Source organism: Brachyistius frenatus, unplaced genomic scaffold (genome assembly GCF_029030835.1).
Source record: "Brachyistius frenatus isolate BFR_SWC_R1_liver_20210118 unplaced genomic scaffold, ASM2903083v1 Contig_354, whole genome shotgun sequence".
Classification (NCBI taxonomy): Eukaryota; Metazoa; Chordata; class Actinopteri; family Embiotocidae; genus Brachyistius; species Brachyistius frenatus.
The window spans coordinates 237,811-252,306 of NW_027210953.1; the positions used below are offsets into that span (position 1 = coordinate 237,811).

At 39.6% G+C, this 14,496-nt stretch overlaps 1 protein-coding gene across 1 annotated transcript; it reads right to left on the reverse strand.

The window, feature by feature from the left end:
* Positions 1–1,968: 1,968 nt before the first annotated feature.
* mpzl1l (myelin protein zero-like 1 like) lies at positions 1,969–13,942 on the reverse strand. Its single transcript, XM_069723969.1, has 6 exons — positions 13,802–13,942; positions 11,901–12,082; positions 10,064–10,274; positions 6,660–6,789; positions 4,040–4,145; positions 1,969–2,953 (listed from the first exon to the last, which is right to left on the reverse strand). Exons 1-6 carry the CDS (start codon positions 13,872–13,874, stop codon positions 2,858–2,860), a joined length of 798 nt encoding a protein of 265 aa, XP_069580070.1. The 5' UTR covers positions 13,875–13,942; the 3' UTR covers positions 1,969–2,857.
* Positions 13,943–14,496: the final 554 nt, after the last annotated feature.

Genomic DNA, 14,496 nt, shown 5'->3' on the forward strand with positions numbered 1-14,496 from the left:
CAGAGGTTTACAATAAACTCGTCCAGCTTAATATTCTACGTCTTTGACTTTTAAAGGGAGACTTCACCTATTTATTTTTTAAATAAGCTTTCTCTCATTATAAAAAGGGAATTAAATCTTATGTTGCCTTTTCCGTTCATTTACTTGCAAAACTCCTCTAGAAAAAAAATTCTCTAAAGGATCCAGACTCAACTTTAAAACTGCACAGAAGCAGATCCTTCACGTTGCGGAAGGATTTATGCTTTTTGACCAGAAAGAAAAAAAAGAAATCTGTAGTAATTGTCCATATATTTCTAAAATAAAAGCACCTTTTCACTACATACACAGCGGCGGTCTGATCGAAACCAACGCGGGCTTGAAGCTCAATAAACGTCACATTAATACGAGTTTTTAACCGGCTTAATTCAGGACGTTTTAACGTGACGGACTCGGACACACTTCCTGCAGGCACTGCCCCCGTACGGCCCGGCGGCAAATAATTAAGACAAGAAAAGTGAAAAACGTAAAAGCATGCCGCCAACTCTCGAGACCTCTACAGCAAAAAAAAAAAAAAAAAACGAGCGTCCTTCTCTGGAAAGACATCCACACCACACCACACCACACTGGAATGAGTTACAGTAAACAGCACTATTATCTTACATGATGAGCAAGAAATATGTACAAACACTGGTCAGCGTGGAAATTTACTGCATTCGTGAATCACAAGCTGAAGCTGAAAAGCATGTAGACGGGTCCCAACACAAATATTCTCACTCCGATAGGCGAACGAACCGTCGACAGACAGAAATTATAAACATAAATTTGGCTTTTAAATGCTTTAAGACAAAAAGGAAATCATTTTGGAATGGATTTAAAGCTTAAAAGCATCTGAACAAAACAAAATAAACCTGCTGATATCAGATATTTGGCCCACTAGTTTGGAAGAAAATAAAAAAACAAAGCTTTACATAATACATAGATTAAAAAAAAAAAAAAAAAAAAAGGATGGGTATTTTCATAATAATCATGTTAGTAAATTACATGCAAACAGTGTATTTAGAGTCTATTTTGTTCAACAAATGACATCTCCTGTGTTTTTTTTTTTTAATAAAAGGAGATATTTTACCTCAATAGAACATTTCAGTTTTAACATGCATATTTCAAAAACCAGAACAGAAGTGAAGTGATGACTCTCAGATTGGAGTCAAGCCGGAGAACAGAAAGGCCTCTCAGGCTGTGAAGGAGAACACAAACCTTGGTTGCATCAAGTGCTTCGATTGACTTTTCTCAAGAGCGTCCAAAATTTTTAAATTTAAAAAAAACAACAACTGGAAGATACCGTATGTTCCACTGTCGTGAAAATCCCACCGCCACCCCCCCGCTGCCTTTGAAAAAGGTACCACAACAACATGCCAGAACTTTCACAGAGAACTGAAGCATTCACAGTAATACAACGTCAGACGGCTTCTTCTGCTGAAAAACTAGCTGTGGAGTACCGAACTTTAGTTCGTCGATGTCGCCACGACTGCATGCAAAGTTTACTGAAGGCGATGTAATAAAAAAAAAAATCCAAATAATAACAAATAAAAATCAGCGAACTCTACATTTTATACGCCTCTACAAAACAAAATCATTATAGAAGTGCCAGGCGGAGGGGCGAGCAAGAGGGGGGCGGAGCTTCTGCAGGCGATTGCGTCGATATTTCATATCATTTTATAGTTTTTTATAGTGTATATTTTTTAGTGTATATTTTTTATAGTGCTAGAGGATGAAGGTTGGATATAAATCAAATCTGATCAAATTGTTGCAATTCAATGGCAATAAAAATAAAAAAAATTATATACAGAACATCAATAATCATTACAAACTGTTTTTACTTGTATTCAAGACGTTTTATATGCGATTTTCTGACACTGCAAAGTCACACTTCTTTCTGTATTCCCAGATATTCGGTCCATATTCTGTTGTTTTTATTCTTTTTTTGCTCCCGTTCAGAGTAGAGCTGCACAAAGTAACGCTGCTTTTCCCTTTTTGTTTTTTGGTCAACATCTCGTCTGGACGAAAAAAACTGCACATCATAATCTTCGTCTGTCATTCCTGGCGAGCTGTCGTTGAGGTGGAGACGTTAGAAAGACGTTGCAGACCGTGTAGTCGCTATTTGTTGGACCGGACGAGGGCACCGTTCTCATTTTGTAATGTTTGTGACAGACGGGAACATTTTTCTTCCATTTTTATGATCGAACCAGCTGCTCGTACGGCCGCGGTGAGGCGAAGTCAGTCGTGCAGCGTAACAAAGCTGCTTCACATGTCATACAATGCATTGTTTTATTGAAATATTTAGCTCGCTCGCGACTTCACTTTTTCCTTTTTATTTGGATAAAACAGCTGCGGCGATGTTTTGAAAAGCAGCTTCGGTGGAGACGGTGAAACTCGAGTTGGTGCAACAGCCTGCAGAATCTTTTTATTTTGCTTTGATGGGCACGAAGCTACGAGGAGTTCAAATAAAATATCATTTACTTGTGGAAGGTTTCCTGTGGAGGCGTTCTTATTTTTAATTTGATCACCGTGTTGGAGTTCAAAGGCTGATGAGATAACAGATAAAGAGATGTAGTGTCATCTAGAGAGGTTTTTTTTTTCTTCTTTACAACAAAGCACATTGGAGACATTACTTTATCATATAACAGCTTAATGCTTTCAGAGGACAAAATATTTAAAAAATAAAAAAAAATAGAAGAGAGAGAAACTACACCAATTGTGTCCCTGTTGAAATATTTCCACCCTTCCCCAGAAGCAGCTGACAGAGAGGTCTGGTACTTTTTTTTTTTTTTTTAACCGTGTTTTGTTTTACTTTTTTCTTGCTTTGGTCCCTGGTTCCTCTTCAGTTTTTACGGATGTCGGCGTAAACCACTGGCTCCATCTTATGGAACGAGTTTTTGCTGCCTGAGTGATCCAACTGGGCGTATATCACCGGGCCCTGAGACACAACGACAAAAAAACAACGCAAAAGAGCGGGGAGAGAGAAGCTCAGTCAGACAAAGATAAACCACAGGATTAACAGAAACCTTCATCTCTGCAGGCGACAGCGCTTCAACGTTTGTTTGGTAGATTTTCAGTAAAACGTCTGAGTATTTGTTCATTTTTTTTAATAGTTTCGCTGAATTAGTGAGGTGTAAATAAGAAAAACATGCACTCACAGGTGAATATGTAAAAAAAAAATAAAAAATAAAAGATGAGCTCAGACAATTAGTATTTAAAACAGAAAATAAATGAGAAACTCTTGTTAAATTCATATTTGTGTATTAACAGTGAGGTAGATTTTACATAAAGCACTTATTAGAAAATACGTATCAAACGTGAAGATTTGGTGCTTTTCTTTTCTCGTAAATGACACTAAATGTGATATTTTGAGTGTTTGAGGGAATTCTAATTGGTAGTTTTCACTGTTTAAGACAAACTGATTAAATAATGTGAAGAGTTTGGTGAAGCGAGATTAAATATATTCATACAACTAAAGTCTCACTTTGGCAACACAACATTTTTTAATCTTAATATACTTTGACATTTAAATGTTGCTCCGTAAACAGGAGACACGTTGGGTTTTATTTTTTTACTCTGATAGCTTACAACAAGACGGCATTATTTTTATTTTATTTTTTCATGGGTTCTTGTTTTGGCCACAAACTTTAATTTCTAAATCAAAAATGGAGCCAATTTAATTTAACTTCCAATTTTCCAGATGGATGAAGTCAAATAGAAGCCGACTACTTATAAAACAGCAGGTTATCCGTTTCTAGCCTTTGTGCTAATGCGCTAACTGACTGTAACTTTTCAACTTAACAGGGAATCGATCTTCTAACTAAAGATTGAAATGCTGGTTTTGATCATCGCAAAATGTCCAAACTTAATTTAAGATTTTTTTTTTAACTGAAATTCTGCAGGTGGAGTTAAAACAGGTATTTTCAGGTGTTTTTTTTTTTTTTTTAATAAACAAACATGGCCACATAAAACACCCCAGAGAGACGGTGGCGGCCAGTGGGTGTCTTTGTCCCCCAGCTCCTACCTGTAGTGGACCCGAGGGACTGGTACACCTGGAGCCCTCCAGGCTGGACTCCACCTTCTTTCGCGGCTGCGCGGCCTGAGAGCTCTCGCTCTCCAAGGACGTGCATCTAGTTTAGGGGTTACGATTTGCCATTGGTGTGGAGCAACCATTGGTGCACGGTCAAAGTGAGACAAACACATGTAATGGGACACAAGACAAAAATAAAAAAAAACAATGAGAGATGAGCACATGAAACACTGCAGCTCAGGAGCAGACTAGAGGTGCACTGATGGGACTCGGACTGGAGCTCAGGCAGCGTCAAAGTACTTTATCATTTGTGATTTCACCAAGCAGTCATGTGATTGTTTTGCTTTATTAGAGCTGATGGCCCAAGCTTCAAAAAAATATACCCAATAAAGTGCAGGTTCGTAAATCTACGTTCTTTAAAATCAGAGTATCCCGTCCTTTTTTTGTTTTTTTGGGACTATTATTCCTCTAATTAATCAGACTTGTAATTGAGGGCAGTTTTATAACTGTTAGTGTAAAACACATGTTAATTAAATGATTAGTCAATTCAACAGAAAATCCAACATTCACGAGAAACTAGCATTTTCACAAATGTTTGAGCTGTTAATTAATCAATTCGTAAATTTACAGAAAATGAATTCTTAACAGATAATTTATTATTTTAGTTAAATTTTCAAGCAAAAATTTAAAAAAATGGACACTTATAACAGTAAGCTAAAACTGTGGACTCTGGGAAACCAAAATAACATTTATATCTCTTTTTCTTTTTTGGGATGTTTTATTGACCAAACAACTAAATTATTAACAGAGAAAATATTTTTGTCTGATTTGTACTTGGATCAGTTCACCGATTCCGTCCTGGTAAAACCGAATAATCCGTCAGGTCATCAGTGCATCTCCAGTGAAGACGCTGTATTACAGTATGTACAGGTGAGTGAGGCAGTTTACCTGAGAGACTCAACATGGACGCTAAGCGTTGAATAACGAGGCGTCGGTTCAACGGGACTCGAACGCGTAACAAAAGTGTCGACTACACATAGTTCATCACAAATGAGTGGAAAAAAGATTGGGAAGTTTAGTTGTGGATGTTATTGGAAAAAAAAAAAAAAAAAAAAAAGACAGACAAATACAGCGTTTATGAGTATTATTAATTTACATGCTCAAAAACAAGAGTACACATGCAGTTATTTGTCTACTTCGACACAAACGCAGTGACGGTTTGTCAATTAGCGGAAAACAAGCTCTCGAGCGATATTAGTAGAAAGTGTTGCAGTGAAATTAGACGTGTTAACACACCATAACGGAGGAAAGGTGACCGGCACCAGTGCAAACAGCAACCCCGAAGATCTCCGGTCCGTCGGCCCACAGGCTCCGCCCACTCAGCAGCCAAGCAGCAGCTGTTCACCCAATTAAGAGTATCTACGACATCTCTCGTGTTTTGTGGTTCGAGATGTTTCGTTGGCTCCACCCCCCCACCCCCACCCCACCCCGCCTCCCGTCCCGAGTGAGTTCATGCGAGGTAGCCGTGATCAAACTACCTCAAAACAAAAAGAAAAAGTTTTGCCTCAATCAAACGTGTTAATAATTAGTAACAACGTCAGATCATCCAAACGACCCAAAACACACGATGTGTTTCCAGAGAGAGAGAGAGAGTGAACCCGGCTCCCATGCAGAGAAGGGTTAGAAAAAAACCAAAAACACTTTATGGTCCATCGTAAAGTGATGGAAACAAGACCGTGTTAAAAGATGAATATAAACATCTGTATTCACACAGTTATAAGAACAGTTTGTGGAGAGTTAGAAAGTGTGAAGGAGTAAAAAGATGGAGGGAAGCTGCTCCATCACACGAATCTGGTAAACTTACCTTCAATCTCAGCAACATCTAAACCCATTTTAATAATAATAATAATAATAATAATGCAGGGAGCCGAATATGAGCAGTAAACTGTAAAATGTGTTGAGTCGATTGCCTTCGAGATCAAAAACTTAAAAAAAAACAATCAAAAAAACCCCACCAGAAATAACCAATTCTGATTGGTTAAGAGGTGTGCGGCTTCAATTTTGCATTGTCACCTCTTGTATGGTGTCCGTGACTTCTTATTCCTTATTAGTGTCTGATATTTTTTAGTATCCATTAAAATAATAAGTCACATATAGAGCTGGAAATTACCTTTTCTGACTTTTAGCTATAAATGGGAACGATGAATTTTTCATTCAACATTATCTGGTTGGCGAGGTCAGAAATTTTGTCTAAAGAAATTTCTGCCATTTTAAAAGGTAAATATAAGAATACAGCTGATGATAAAACTGGCAGTATAAACATAGATGTAAGTATTTAGGAAACACCAACCCTTTGTTTTTGTGTGGGGGGGTTAATATAATAAATCTTTTTAATACCACAAAAAAAAAAAAGTGTATTTATTTAATGTGTATTCCACCTGATTGACCAGGAAACGTATGAAAGTACGATGTCAGGTGTGACCCTGCGTGTTTTAAGACTTATTTATTATCCCGTGACCGGTGCATTTAAATGACATTCCTAACGACCTTGAAACCAGGCGTTGTGTAGCATCAGTTGTGTTTCTGTTAGCAGTGACGAAGACGGCCCACTTACCCCTCGTAATCGTGGCGGCTGTGAAGCATCCTCATGACGACGCAGGCGGCTACAGCGATGAGGACGAGCACAACTAAAGCGCCGAGAACCGCTCCGACTATGAGGGCAGTGTTGTTACGAGGAAGAGACTCTGGACAAACAAAACGGAGGCAAACGGTCAGGGTCCATATTTTTCCAACGATAATAAGTGCATTCATTTTTTGACTTTTTTGTTGTTGTTGTTGTTTTTTGAAAGACACCGAAGTAAAAGGAAATTCCAGAAACCCCCAAAATACAAGAACATCAAAATCTGAAGAGCAAATTACTTAAAATAATTCTATAGCACATCTGAAAACTGTGGGAAATATTGTTTCACTGCTTTTGCGCACAAATACAGGAGAAAGATGTGAATAAATTAAACTATTGTCATGTAAAAAGATCATTTTAAAACTCAATGTTGGGCCCTTTTTTTTTTCTTCTTTTTTTTTAAGTGTTCAGTTTGTCTGTTATTGTCATTAAAAAAAAAAAACATTACATCACTCAGTCAGTCTCAACATCATTAATAAATCAAAGTTATTTGACTATAAATAAAAACATGCCAAATAAAACCTCCGATTCCTGGAAGTGAAATCCAGAGCGGGGAGTGCCACTGATACAGAGCGGCAGCTCGTCTCGGAGAAATACCGAGACGGCTCTTTTTTTTGTTTTGTTTTGTGTGTGTGTGTGTGTGTGTGTGTGTGTGTGTGTGTGTGTGTGTGTGTGTGTGTGTGTGTGCGTGTGCGTGTGCGTGTGCGTGTGGGTGAGAGCTGAAAATGCACATTTGACGACATACAAAGGCCAGATGCAGAACAAACTCCCACCTGGGGAGGACATGTAACCACATGCGAGTCGAAAAGATAACAAGCCATCGCATGCACATACCGGCTTCACGTAACCGACAACACAATTAACAAGATAACAAGAACGCACCGGTTTTGGTTGCCGTGTTGGAACAGATCAGTAACGCAGGCTAAATTTCTCTGAGAGTATTTCAGCATTGATGTGATGTCAATTTAATTTGTGAGGATTAGATCTTGCTCTCGTTATTTATTAGAAGGGAGGCACCGGTCCAATATTGGACAAATGATTAATTCAAAATCAGTCTATCATAATCTAAATCGCGACTTCTCAAATCCTTTGATGTACTCTGAAAGTTGCCACCATGACACAGTTGGGTCTAATTAAAAGGAGTTTGTTGCATAACTTCACACAGTAAATTATTAAATGGTAGATATGTTTATATGAATGAGAACGTACAAACTTCTTCTGCTTACTGACGGTGAAGTGAAAGAGGGAACTTTAGACTCAGCTAACGGAGAAATGATTGAATGGGTGAATTTAGATCTTTAATGATGAACTGGTACGCCGAGCCCAAATACTGCAATACGCCGAAAATACCAATAGTGATACTGAGTTTTTTGGTGACCTATGACCTCATGAGGGAGACGTGGATCTTGGAGATGGTCAATACCGGAGGTCATCGGGCGTTTGGAGAGTATCAACTGTGGAGTCGGTGTATTGGAGCGGTTGTGACCCAAAAGGGGATTAGAAGGGATGTCCTGTAGTTTTCGGCTGGCAGGAAGTTTTATTCACCTAAAAGGGTGGATGTGTGGATATTGTCATTTGTGGCAGAAGGTTTTGGGTTTTTATGGAGGTAAATAACAAAAGGTCCACGTAAGACGTGGGGGGGTTGAGGTACATCCAGGGTCAAATGAGATAACTGGGGAGGACGTGTGGTTCTGGCATTTTGAGAAGGATACTTCAAAGCATGCACGCTACAACATCATTATCATTAATTTATTCAAATAAATCCACAACTACAGGTTGTGGTTTTACACAGTCCGGTCAGTCATCAGCAAATCAAATGTCCTCACTGATAAAAGTAAATCAGTACGTCCTGAAAAAGCCCGTTTATTTGATTTTTTTGGGGGGGCCTGAACTCGATTGCAGTCCTTTAAATTTATTGTTTAGAGCAGGGGTGTCAAACATAAGGCCCGGGCTGGATCTGGCCCGCCAGGGGGTCCAGCTCGGCCCGCCGGATGACTTTGCTAAGTGTGAAAATTACAGAAAGACATAAATTGCATTTCTATGAGAAAATGGAGGTTTATGAGTATAAAACGTTTTGTTATTTTTTTTTTTTTTTTTTTTTTAATCGATCCAGTAATTGCTTCAAAAACAGCGTAAATGGGCTGATGTCTGAGTTTTTGCTCTTTATGTTTCTAGTTTATTGTAGAAAGACCTTAAAAAAGGGTTTATCATCCAAAAACCTTCACCAATGATTTAAACAAAGAGAAATATTGTCGTTATGTATGCGTTATTATGCTATGATTTTACTGGTCTGGCCCACTTGAGATCAAAGTGGGCAGTATGTGGCCCCTTAACTAAAATGAGTTTGACAACCCTGGTTTAGAGCATCAGAGATAACTAATTGAGTTTTACCAGATCTGATGTTTTGTTTTTTTTAGGCTATTTTAAGTGTTGTTTCTTCATTATCTCCTCTAGCTTTTAACATTTTTAGATTTTTTTTTTTTTTACACATTTGGTGATAATCCTGGTTAAAAAAAAATAAGATGTGAATTTGCATATTTTTTAATTGAATGAGGACGAAGGCGGCGTAACTTTCAGGGAGTAGTAGCTTTAACTCAACCCATAATGCTAACTAAGCGTTTTTCATGCCTAAATCAGAGACGTTATTTAAGGAAAGCGCTCCTGTGGGTCGTATGTACGGGTCGGAACAAACGATCCGTATGTTCCTACATATTGGTAGACTCGTTTTATTATTAAAGAATTTAAAAAAACTAAAATATTATTGACCTGTTACCTGAAATCCGCTTTTCAGGCTGTGATCTTTCATATTTTGTTTTTTTGGGTGGACGCGTGCGTGCGTGTGTGTGAGTGTGTGTGTGTGTGTGTGTGTGTGTGTGTGTGTGTGTGTGTGTGTGTGTGTGTGTGTGTGTGTGTGTGTGCGTGTGCGTGTCTGTGTGCGTGTGTGCGGTTTGAAGATGACTAAACTGAGATTTGAAGAAACTATTGAGGTAATCCCATTTGGTTTACACGTGGATTTAAAGCGCGGTGCAGAATAATTTTAAAATAAACCACCATCTTTTAATTTAAATTACTTATATTCTTCTTTTCCAGATGCACGGTTTTAAAATCATATCTTTATCTTTTAATAATTCCTGTATTGTCTCATTTGTGAATCCTCCTGAGTGGCTGCAGTGTGTTAAAGGTGCGGTATAAATAAACCTGCATCGCCTACATGGTGCAACCCGCCCACCGTGTCCTAAAATGGCCCCCGTCCACTCGGTTACATCTGATGGTATTCCACCAAACTGTGAACGCTGGAACGAGGAAGACGCAAACAAATCAAATGAACAGAAACTCACCTTTCAGAACGACCCTGAGCTCCGTTCGAGACTGCGTCCCCTTCACGTCGGGCGGGTTCTTCACGTCGCAGAAGAAAGTGCCGTTGTCGCTGAACTGAGTCGGACTCAGCTGTATGGAGACGTCCCTCTTGTTGATGTCTCCGATGAACTGCAGCCTGTCTTTGAACTCGTCGGGTCCCGGGAATCCTTTCCCGTTGGAGAAGTAGTAAATCTACACACACACACAAAAAGATTTAACTGCGTATACATAAACAAATGAATTCACGGCTAACAAATACTATATTATGTAGAATCAAATAGGAGGAAAAAAAAAAAAAAAAAAAAGGCTTCAGCTGAAGCAATATGGTGAAAAATAAAGTCTAAACTGTCCTTGTTTGCTTTACGATGAATGATGGGTGCGGCGAGTGCAGCTGTAGCTTCGACGCGTTGAAATGAACAAACACACTCGTGTACAGAGAGATTTTAGAGTACGAGTCGAATGATCTGAGACGAGTTATAAAAACCAGAATGAAAAGAGGAAAGGCCTCGAACTTCTCTAAGCAGCTGAAAAACAGACGTCCAGATGTGGACGCGGGAAGAGAAATATTTATTTGGTGGATTTGGGCTCCGAGAGTCGAAGGAATCTCACCGGTATCGATACCAAGTGCAACACTTTTTGGCCATTTTGACATTTCTATTGATCACAGAGAAAAGGTTTGACTCCTCCCTCACATCACTGCTCCACAGCCTCCGTCCCTCATCTCTCTGGAAGAGCTTCGAGTTTTCTGTGTAAACACCGAGCTGGTGTTTTGTTTTTTTAAGACGTACACACTCGACCGGTTTGAAACGTCAGGAGGAGTAAATCACGTTTTGAAGAATTACCCCGGCTCGTAGCCGAACACGACGTGCGTTTGACTGCGTGGATCTGTTCCGGCACGACCGCTCGGCAAATTAAAGACCCTCTGGCTGTGTCATTATATTTGCAGGAGATCGCAGCGGGCGTGCCGGGTCCCCACCCAGCCCGACCGGTCGGTAAACAAAGACGAGTAGGTATCGTAGACGTAGTGGAGCATTCGGGGATGAACTTTCGATTTGAAACCTTGGTTGAACAACAATCTTGAAGAGAAACTGCCCTTCTGTTTACTTTTTGTTTGTTTGTTTGCTTGTTTAGGTGCTCAGAAGAGTATAAACGACTTTGGTGACAGTTAAACGCGTCTCTACATCCGTCACTCGGCCGGCAACAACACCATCGACGCATGTAAGTGGCTGGGGATCAATAGAGGTGGTCGATGGTGGAGCACGCCGGGACTGACCCCCCCCCCCCCCCGTAAAAGGCTCTTCTTCTTTAGTTTATTATTAAACATGTTAAGCTGATACTTAAGCGCTATCAAACGAACAGGAAACAAACGCAATTACTGGTTAATTGCAATTGTTTTTATGACAATTAATCATCCACTAAATCATGATTGTGACAGCGTTAGCTGGACCCAGAGTCTACAACGAGCTCTGTGCCGTCACAATAATACAAAAACACACCACGAGATATGTATTATTATGCTCACGCAAGACAGAGTCACAAGATAAACACATGAAAGTAAACACAAAAATCAGATGTAAACAAATATACTACGATATAGTGACAAAAGGAAGAGTCAGAACAAACACACACGATCTGTACCGGATGCTTAATAACTAAAATAGAAAATTGAACTGTACACTGAAACCACAACAACGGGTCTGTACATCCGAAAAGCAGCTGAAGCCTTTGTTCACGTGTCAGGAAAAGATAAAACAATCACAGGAAAACATCCCGAAGCAGCGGGAGATCTTCCAGGAAAACGAGCGGGCGAGGACTTACCACGTACGGAGATTTGGAGAACGGATTGTCGGGCTGACTGGACTGAAAGCTCCAGGTCACCGAGGTGGAGCTACTGACCACGTCGCTGGACTTGAAGGTGCATCGGAGGATTCCCGTGGTGCCGTTCTCAACGATCATGTAGGGCTCAGTGTGTATGTCGATCGCCGACATGGGTTTTGTGACTGTTTAAATCGGTGAGGGGAATAAAAAATTTAAAAAAAAATAAGGTTTTGGTGTTATTTACGAGAAACTTCAGGTGGAGAAAACAGACCTGCGTTAAAACTAACCGGCGAGATGCTGAAATATAATCGAGAAGTCCAGTTTAAAGGAACATATCACTGCGTTTAATGGCTTATCAGATACACACAAAAAAAGCAGGAGCTAAACTCAAACTGCCAAATTCTGCTCCACAAGTACGAAAAATGACACTCAAAAATCATATTAAACTCTAAAACATAACGATAATAACTCCAGCCCTGCAACGTGAAAGCCATGTGACAAGTATATATATACATAAACAGAAACAAGTGTTTTAGTCATTCGTTTCTGCGACCTGTCAGATGACATCAGTGTCAAAGCAGATCACCAGCAGAGCTCTGACTTCTCTTAAAGTTCAAGACACTCATATCAATTACTACATTTTAAATAACTGATACGAGTGTCTTGAACTTTTAGAGAAGTGCTGCTGCTGTTTGCAAGATTACATTTTCAGATAAAGCCTCTTTTTTTGTTGTTTTGCTTGAAGCAGTCCAGAATCAAATATTTAAAAAAAACAAAAAAACAAAAAAAAACAATTATCAACCGCTGCCTCAAATAATTCATGAAAATCCTTCCTCAGTTATCAGATTATTCCTCAGTCTGCACAAACTGAAGACTCTTTAATGTCTCTTCACGTGTATTTAAGGGTAAAACATAACTTCTATCATGTGAAGAATGAGACAAAAAGAGTTGTGTGCAGTTAGCAGCATTAATGTCAATTCATGTTCTTTCTGCCAAAATACTGAAGTAAATCAGACTTTTCAAGGCCAAACTGAACACAACCACAGGTCTGAGGTAGAGCTGCTATTTGTATTAATAAGTGCAGAACTTCTTTATCTGGGTCAAGAAGAGGTTAGACAGTGAGGAAATGAGATATTTGTTTTTTTAAGCTGCTCCAGCTTCGTTGGCGCTGTGCGTTAATAAAAATAGAATAACCGTTAGTCGACGCTATAATAATAATAATAATAATTTATTATTATTATGATCATATTGTGCCCGTAAAATACTCTAAATGATGTTCACTCGGTTTGCTCGTTAGCTGAGCGAGGGACTAACTAACCCCCACCGGGTGACACGTAATTACCGTTAAGACACACGCCTCACCAAACACCGATCCGAAAATCGGTGATTTGACGGTGGCTTTGTTTAAAGCCCCCGCTGCACGCGAGACAGCAAAAACGTGGAAACGTTTTCCGTTTCGGCAGAACATACTCTTCACATCGGCGTACATGCAACACACCCGGGGACCCCGGTTTCAGCCCAACATTCACGCCAATCCGCCGGTTTCGCCTCCCTCCTCCCGAGGCTGGCCCCGCCGTCACCTTTCACAGGACGACCCAACTAGGGGCGGTAGCCACCATTCTGCACCAAACCCCATTCACTTTTCAGCGAATTTAACCAAAGGACTAATCTGTAACGTTTCGTGCGATGTGTCTGCAAGGTGTGCGTTTCCGGGTGCGTTAGATATCCCCTTCTCGCTGTACAGCGGAGAACAAAAGGTATTTCAACGGGTCTGCCTCTACGTGAGATGCGAGGTAACGCATCGCTAGCAAAGCTATCCTGACAATCCCACCTAAAATAATGAGCTAAAATTCAAACATTTCCAAATTGAAATCGAACCCGAGCCGGGCTTCAACACTTACCTAATATAACACATAGCGTAAATCCGGTCAATAAAACACGCTTGCTCACGGTATTTGACCATTTGGGCTCCATTATGTTGTTGTAAACAGGAGTAGTCCCTCTGCTTGCTTTTTTTTTTTTTTTTTTCCACCTCTTTTCGGCCAAATCGTTTCTTCTTCGTGGGAAAGTTGTAAGGGCGGGAAACGCGGTTCGGGTCGAGGCTGCTTCCCCCTGCTGGTCTCCCGGTGAACCGCAGGCGCCCTCGACGGAGCGTAAGACGTAGCAATTTGATAGCAGGTGTTAAAAGTTGTGACGAAAAATAATTTGAGACGTTAACCGTTTCCTTTTATATCGTGGTCATTTGCCTAAAAAAAAAAAAAAAAAAAAAAAGAAAAAAAAAGGATTGACAAGAAATAAAAAGTGATAAAAATATTTATGCAATAATGTAATAAAATAAGTAATGAAATACATTTTTTTTTTTAAATTAACTACTGAAATTATACCAGACATTTCTGGTTCATTTAGTCATGTGGTAATTTATTTTATGATTACCAATCTATTTTTTCCCGCTTTAGAATATAAAACACAAATTCCCTTAACCCCAAAAAGAGGATGTGTAACCAAATGTGTGAATTAATGATTTATTTCAATCATCTTGACAGAATGTGCCTGCATGTGTAACGTCGGTAGCTTGTTAAAAAAAGAAAAGAGAGAT